The sequence below is a fragment of the Schistocerca piceifrons genome, chromosome 1 (assembly GCF_021461385.2).
Source record: "Schistocerca piceifrons isolate TAMUIC-IGC-003096 chromosome 1, iqSchPice1.1, whole genome shotgun sequence".
NCBI lineage: Eukaryota > Metazoa > Arthropoda > Insecta > Orthoptera > Acrididae > Schistocerca > Schistocerca piceifrons.
Window position 1 is genome coordinate 489,591,868 of NC_060138.1, and position 8,517 is coordinate 489,600,384.

Consider the following 8,517-nt stretch of genomic DNA (forward strand, 5'->3'; position numbering starts at 1 on the left):
TCGCGTTTGACACCTTGTAGCAGTTTAAACGTAGTAGAAAACAGTGGCACACACGTCATGGGAGATTCGAGTGTCACGATCATAGGCTGATAATGATCAGGTAATCCAGCCAGAAGTGAAGTTCCTATCCACTCTTCACTCATGGCAAACCTCATTTCATTTAACTCAAACACGGTTGTTATTCTTCGAACACAGTAGTAGTCTACTGACTTGCATTTATCTAATTTGGTAGTGATTAATGATCTAAATCCCACACTATGTGAGTCCTGAGTCTTCAAACGCCTCTTCCAAGGCCGACCAGGCTTCTGCTGCCATTTGTATGTCCCTTATATGGGAATAATTAATGCTGTCAACAAAAAGTATAACCCACAAATGTGTCTTTTTGTCTCTCTTCTTCCAAGAATCATCCCATTTCATCAGATCTCAAGGAGTGTTTTCAACAACATCCCACAGTTCGTCATGAACCAAATACACCTTCATGGCAAATTTCCATGTTGAGTAATTTCCACGCCTGATCAACTTTTCAACCACTGGAAGTCCAGTTGAGGCTGTTCCACTCATTTGTAGCAATATGAATGATTGGCACAAGCGTGTGTACCTGGGCCCATAACCTTTTGTTCAGTATGAAAGCTTTCCAAAACAATATTTTATTAATTAATCAGTACATCCATAACAACTACACACCCCCAAAACAGAATGAGTAATTATAACACAATGGAGTAAACAAAACAACTGTCGATATAAATTTACATATCTTAACATAAACGAGGCTTACATAAGCCATCTCCTTTATAGACAGACTGCATTTCTCTAGTATTCTAACAATGAATTGAATATTGCCACCTCCTTTACTTATGGATGAATTTCACGTCCCTACAAATAACAACCAGGCATCTATATTAGCTGCCAATTGAGGAGTTATTTGTATGAGACGTAGTAGTTGCACAGTTGCAAAGCCATTAACGGCTGGGAGTCTAATGTGCTGACACTACACCCCTCCATACCATAGCCTAATGACATCATTGGCTGAGGATGATAGGTGGTCAGTCGTTCCCGATTACCCCCTATGTGACCTGCATGGCAGAGCATTTGTATAAGCTGACTGACTCCACTTGTGATTTATTGATACCATAAGCACACAATACCTTTTGTTCTGTTTAATACATTATTCTACAATTCTGAACATTTAAATCAAGTTGCCAATCTTTCCATCAGTCTGAGATCTTATCACGATCTGACGATATCTGTGCAGATGGCATAAACCGTATCACTTCAGGCTGGGTGGTTACCTTCATAATCTCAGATGTTATTGGATGTAGCATATGTTAAAATTCAGGAGGAAGTAAGAAACGCGTAATTTTTTGTTTTCTCCAAAAAAATTCCTGTTCCGAGATACGGGCCTCCAAAGATGACACAGCGAACACAATTTTGAGAATGAAAATTTTGGAATTTAATTTTAAAACTTTATCTCTATAACAGTTCGAGATATATTGTTAGAGTTTTTTATATTTGAAAAATAATTGTTTTATGGTTACAATGGTATCCTTCATTTGGACATATCTGTCAAAAGTTCTTTTGAATTTTTTTATAATTTACGGAAAAAAATTTTTTTGTTCAAAAACGTCAATCCATCAAAGTTAGCTTTTTCCCCCACATTGATTAGTACCACGTAGTACCATATTCTCTGTAAAGGAGAACTTCCACTTTTAAGTTGGACAGGTTTTATTTTAAAAAATCATTTTTTTAACTTTCAAGGGTAATGTATGTCTTCACTGAAGTTGTTTCTTACTAATTTCCTTGTTACAATGTTTATTTCTATTGTCTTTGTTGCAGTTATATCTTATCACACTCTTTGTTGCAGTTACTTCTTTCCATTTTCATTGTTGCCGATCTTTCTTACACTTCGTTGTTGTTTCTTGTCGGTTTCTTCGTCATGATTGTTCACTGCTGGTTTCTGTATTGTAGTTGTTCAGTGCTAAGCCGTTTACTGAAGAGACTTCTAAGAAATCTGAGAGCATCCAGCGAGTTCTGTGTTTTCGTGAAGAATTTGCCAGTTGACACAGTCGCAGAGTGTTTTGTGAAAAAGACTGCTTGAAATGTCTTATGACTGGGGCCACAGGGAGTGAAGTGTGCCGACTATTTACATATCCATAAAAGAGCGCTGGCAGGTCGATAGACACACAAACAAACACAAACATACACACAAAATTCTAGCTTTCGCAACCAACCAACCACACATATGCTATGGATGAATACACTACAGCAAAACTGACCACACTCTTCAAAGTAGAAATTTCATCTTCAGAAGAAATGAACCAAAGCACTCTTGCATCTCTTGCCAGGAATTTTTTATTTTTACAGCTGTTGAATATTGTGTATCCTACAGTGAAAAGGTGCAAGTTTAAACTATTATTCCAGAGACATTTTCAAAGAAATCAATTTTGAAGCACATTCCACTGGTATCGAAGTAGGAGTTAGAGAAATCAAGAAAGGTGAGTTCTGTAAAAGAGTCTTTGGGAAGCTGGATCCTTATTATGGTCATCCTGTAGAAGCAGCCGAAATTCAAATAGTGCAGTCATTTTAGCTGGAAGATTAACTCAACTGTTCCAAAGTGCCACCAAAAAAAGACGCTGTAACTAACAGTTGAAGGTCAAAATGTTGTGAAAGTGAATAGGTATATGACTCACAGTATTAAAGAAATTTTTGCAATTTATAAGAGCAACTATACAACTTCACATATTGGAAGATCAAATTTTTATGCAATACGACCTAAGAGTGTAGTTCCACACCCACCAAGAGATGTCAGTTTATGCGTGTACTGCGTGAATTTTGAACTGTGTGTGGTAACTTTGAAGAACTTACTGGGGCATGACATATGACACCTTGGTTGAGCGTGTGAAGTTATTAGTAGTCTGTGGCATAAAGCGAGAGACTTGTTTGTTTGAAGAATGTAGTGACTGCCCTGTACAGGGAATATGTAGCAGATAACTCTGCAGAAATTACATTGTGACATTGGAGGAAAATAAACTAATTAAGAAAAATGTTGCCTTTGACAGTTTCACTGATGAACTTGGTAAGTGGTCTGTGAAAGCAGTAACACCCTAGCACCTGAAGAAATTGCAACAACAACACATTACAGAAGCAGAAGTGAAAGGGTGTTGTACAGGCTGAAGAACTATGTTTAACGCTTCACTGTGACTTTGCTGGGAACTGGTATGTAATTCTCCCACAAGAAGTACAAGGGTATCATTGGAGTAATGACAGGTTTCAATTTTTACAGGAGTGACACATTTTCAAAACAAGACCACAAGTTTTGCAGTTATAAGTGATGACACAGGATACGACTTAGCACATGCTTTGCTAGCAATGTGCAAAATTCTTCAACTGCAAACAGGGGCAGAGAAGATCATCATTATTTCTGATGGTGCTCCTCGTCATTTTAAAAATCATTACCAGCTGTTTGAATCTAGTTAAGTTGCCTGTGCCAACTGAATGGGTATACAGTGCTACTGGTCATGGGAAGGGTCCTTGTGATGGTGTAGGCAGCCTGCTAAAGCACCATGCTACAAAACAATATTTCTAGGCCAAATACAGCTGTGATTCAGAATAATGAGGATTTTGCAAGAGTCGCGAAATCCACAGCCCTCATTCTTTTGTCCAAAGGGGAAATCGAAGAATTCCGTGAGGACAAAAAAGAATGGTCCAAACAAACTACTCCTGTGAAAGGAATTCAGAAGACACATTTTTAGACTCAAATTGGGAGGCGAACTCATATTGCACACAGTTTAAAAAAGCAAGAAAGAAGAAATTTCTTTCGTTCAGCCAACACCTCAGAAACAGCAGTGTTACATTCAGATTCACAGCATCAGAATGTGTGTGTGTGTGTGTGTGTGTGTGTGTGTGTGTGTGTGTGTGTGTGTGTGTGTGTGTGTGTGACTGGTGGATTGGAAAGATTATAGACACCAGTTACGAGTTAAACGAAATTTTAGAGAACTTTATGCTCCCACATGGACCAGCTGCTGGATACAGCAGTTGCTTAAGGACAGACACAATGCCATCAGTGCTCACTTCCTGTTCATGATGTTTTGAAGATTGTAGTGCTCCAGTTCCTATTTGTTCAACAGGAAGGCATCACTCTATTTCAGAGGGAGATACTGAAGCAATGGAACACATTTTTACTTCACAGACTGGTTAATTTCAGTACAAAACAGAGTGCACAGAAGTTGTATAAATTGAAACCTTAAAGTCTTTGAACCTTTCACGTGCATTTTGGAACCATTTAAAGTGCTTGAAAAATGAGTTTCTTACTCATCTTTCAAAACTAAAATTAGGTTAAATAAGCACAGGTTCTGATTTTTATGGCCTGTTATGTGATAATGTGGTAATAAAACAGGTTTTATGTATGCCAAAAACTTCAATTGTTTATAAAACCTGTTCAATCTAAACGTGAAAGCTCTCCTTTTCAGGAGATGTAGAACTTTATGGTACTAATCAACAGAAAAAAATCAAAACTTTTGTGGATTGGCAGTTTTGGAAAAAAAAAAAATCGTAAATTATAAAAAAGTTCAGAATGAACTTTGACAGGTTAAGTCCAAATGGAAGATTTCTTTATTATCATAAAGCAATGATCTTTGTTCCAGAGATACAGCATTTTAAAAATTTTTCCAAAGTTTGCATCTTCAAAATGGTATGTGCAGTGTCATCTTCGGTGGGCTGTATCTCAGAGCAGAATTTTTTTGGGGGAAAACAAAAAAAAATGTGTGTTCCTCACTTAGTCCTTCATTTTAACATATGCTAAATTCAATAACATCCAAGACTATGAAGGTAAGATCTTTTCCTAGCCTTAGCTAACTGCATCACCTGCAAAAAATCTGAAATTATTTTCTGTGATGTCATCAATATACCGCAGGAACGGCAACAGCCCACTTGAAGTGATTTCTAAATCTTTCTAAATCTGTCGATCACACTCTATTTAACATAACATGCTGTACTCTCCCTACCAGGAAATCCTCAACCCATTCACAAATTTTGCATGATATCCCATAGGATCATACTTTCATTAACAAACATTGTCATAATACTGTGTCAAATGCTCTTCATATGTCAAGGAATACAGCATCTACCTGCCTCCCTTGTTCCATGGCTTGCAGGATGTCATTGGAGAGTTGGTTGTCACATGCTCTATGTTTTCTGAATCCATGTCGGTTGGTTGATTTATTTGGGACCAAACAGTGAGGTCATCGGTCCCATCAAATTAAGGTAGGAAGTCGGCTGTGCCCTTTCAAAGGAACCATCCCGGCATTTATGGGATATTCCATGTAAAGTAGGGCACACTTATAATTTTTAAAAGTTTAAAATTTGATACTTTTTATATTTACGTAACACGAGCCACTTTCATGGAGCCTAATTAAGGTTTTATATTAAGAGGAATGTTAGGGCTAACTTCATCTTGTTCAGCAATTTACTTCTTTGTGTGCATGTGTAACTAATATCACTATTAAAAATTTCCCAATTTCAACCAATACTGTAAAAACAGAAAATTAAATGTGTAACCCAAGTCACATAATCTGAGTTACAGTTATATTTTTCTAAGGTTAAAAGAATGAGATGCCCTTAATAGCAGCAGAAAGACAGAAATTAATAGCAGCAGAAAGAAAGAAAAGGAAGTAGCTAAAGTTAAAGAGTGAAGAAAAATAAGAAGCAGCATCAGAAAGAAGCTAGAAAAAGTCAACAGAAGCAGAAACAAAAGTTTCTGCATTTGAGTCCACATAAACAATGACTTATTAGAAGAAAGAAGAGCTAAAACTGCGGACAGAGTTAGAACATACAGTGTAATGTAAGATGCAACCTACTAAAGCTGGTTTATCACAATATAAGTCATATAGTGCTCTAGGCAAAGCCACGCTCGAGTTGAAGTTGTAGATGTTCATGAGCTCTTCAGTGACTCGCGTGGAAATTCATCAGATGGAAAGTCTGAAAGACACAGTCATTGTAGAAGTCCACAAAATACAGGCCTTGTTTCTGAAACTAGAGACATGGTGACTGGTTTCTACTGTAGTGTCGTCAGTTGCCAGCCACCAGGCAGGGAAGACAGAATAGTGATTTGAGAAAATAATGAGAAAAAGACAGTTTACATTCATAACTTAGTCACGTCCAATTCATGGAAACATACGACGTATTTAAATAGGAGCACCCTGAAATTAAAATTGGGACATCAGAGTTTACAGAATGCTCACATGTTCAATTAAGCAGCAAACTACCTCATAACATATGTGTGTGCACGTATCACAAAAATTTCATATGTGCTATCAGCAGGCTTCATAGGAAACATTGCAATATTCCAGTTTTTACAGCAACAAATTTGCTTAAACCATGATATGCCAGCCACCCAGTGAGCTTTGTTGGTGGAATGAATGTAAAACGTCAAAATAGTAGAGGTTTCAAAGAAGCCGATAAAGCTGATGAACTGGAAATTTTGAATTTATTGTGATATGTTTGGAAGATGGAACAAAACAACTCTAAAATTATTAAAGTCAAAGAAGAAAGCTCTATAGCTGATACAGTGAAATCCAGAATTTCCGTAATTCCTCAGTTTCTTGTTCATTGCTGTACAAAGAGAGCTCAATCTGCATCTTAACATCAGCAAAAGGAAACGGTTCTGAGCCAAGATTCTACAGAGTTTGCAATGCTGCATATTGGTTTTGCTGAAAATTACGTTTCTGTTTATGAACATGAGGTGCAAAGTGTGTATTGAGCACAAGCACATGTTAGTATTTTCACTGTGTCATTCTGGTTCTCATCACACAATTGTTGATGTTTCAGAAGCTTAACACATTCCAAGGATACTGGGATTGTGTACATCGGCAAGGTACTATCAACTATACCTGAAAATTTAGAAGGTAGTTTCAGTCTAGTCAGACCTGCCTCACAATTTAAAAACAAATATATTACTGCCACTGTATCTCAGCTTTAATATTTTCCTTTTCTGTTATACATGAACAAATGTTCACACAGATTTTATTATTAAAAACAAACTAAGTGTTGGATAATATACAGAGGAACATAATAAAGCAGTCAACACAGAGGATAGCCACAGCACACACTGACCCTGACAATTTCTCGTACCAGTCACAACTTCTCAACTGACTCATGCACAATTACAAGTGGTAAATCAGTTCAACATAATTCGTGGTCTGCTAACAAATTGTTACAAAAGCCGTTTGGACATGAACTGCATGACTTATCCTATGTTATAAGCAGTTCTTTCACGCTTATGGAATATGTGCTTTGATATTTTTCACTCTTATAAAACCAACAATACAACGTCAGCCAGGACTGATATAACATCACAACAATTTGCAATTAGTTACAACATACCTTTCACCGACAAGCTGACCCAACTTTTCAATTAATCTTATCCTGGATGTCTGTGTTCTGCAAGTAGCAAGAATATAGTATCTTCCAGTCGCTGCTCCATCGCAAACAAAACATCTCATCCTGTCTTCGTGCCCTGCGATACTCGATTTCTCCGTTGATGCAGCCATTACGCCTACCAAAAGCAAGTTTCATAAGAAGGATGACATCCATGAGTCAGTACATAAGCTAACATCACTTCTTCTACAGAGATACGAGAATGATAAAAAAATTTCTAACTACGGTGAAACTAAACAACCATGGCCAAACAATTACCGAAGACCCACACACTTATTGCCAGAACGAACAATAACAAGGCTGATTCCTGAAAGTTACTTGGCTTAATTCATGCGCGTGCCCCCCCTCTTCAATGGTTAACTGTACAGGTATTTACAGGGATAATTTTGTGTATTGCATTTACAGTCCGCGTATACCAAATTGTGTACGTCGACAACACGCTATTAAAATTTACTTCTTCTGATATTCATTGTAATAAAGGGTCACACACAAGATAACGTACACATTCTATATTAATATTCCCACAATTACTCAAATATTTTAACACTTTAGCTAGACATTGTCACATTAGGTTTTCCAGCAATTTCAACATTCGCGGTATGACGCACTGGTTGCCCTTCCCATGATTTCCCTGTAAATAAAGAAGGCTGTAGGATTGAAATATTCCAAATTAATACACTACTACGAAAATTCAATATCTGTTCAATATTTACCTTTAGCAAACAGAAATAGAATAACAACGGACACTATCAATAATCGCTTATTTTAATTTCAAATCCGCACAAACTTGCAACAAATACAAGTTCATCATCCAAGATGGCAGCACCTGCTAAACAATATGAAATACTAAAATCAACTATCTTTGATTTAAAAAAGAAATGTTCATCACTGGAAACGGCAGAAGTGTGACTGGTTGTAGGAGGTGTTTACTGAGTGCGTGTGCGCATGTTATATTTATCAATGTGGTTATTTATGCGGAAGATTTTCGTCTTCATGTGGTGTAAAAGTATTAAAACTCTATCCAGTTGATTGTGAGAAATAAATAAGATCTTTTTTACGAGACCTCATTCCGAATTGACTTTTAAT

The 8,517-nt window shown here is 37.0% G+C and overlaps 1 protein-coding gene across 4 annotated transcripts in view; it reads right to left on the bottom strand.

Annotated features, from left to right (window-relative positions):
- Positions 1 to 8,281, bottom strand: part of LOC124802336 — an 85,871-nt gene extending 77,590 nt beyond the window's left edge. The window contains exons 1-2 of one of the 4 annotated variants that reach the window (XM_047263144.1): positions 8,145 to 8,281; positions 7,378 to 7,549 (exon numbers count right to left, since the gene is read on the bottom strand). In XM_047263144.1, coding sequence (XP_047119100.1) covers positions 7,378 to 7,544 — 167 coding nt within the window. In that variant the 5' untranslated portion in view covers positions 7,545 to 7,549; positions 8,145 to 8,281. The other 3 variants (XM_047263143.1, XM_047263145.1, XM_047263146.1) reach the window with 3 other exon arrangements.
- Positions 8,282 to 8,517: the final 236 nt, after the last annotated feature.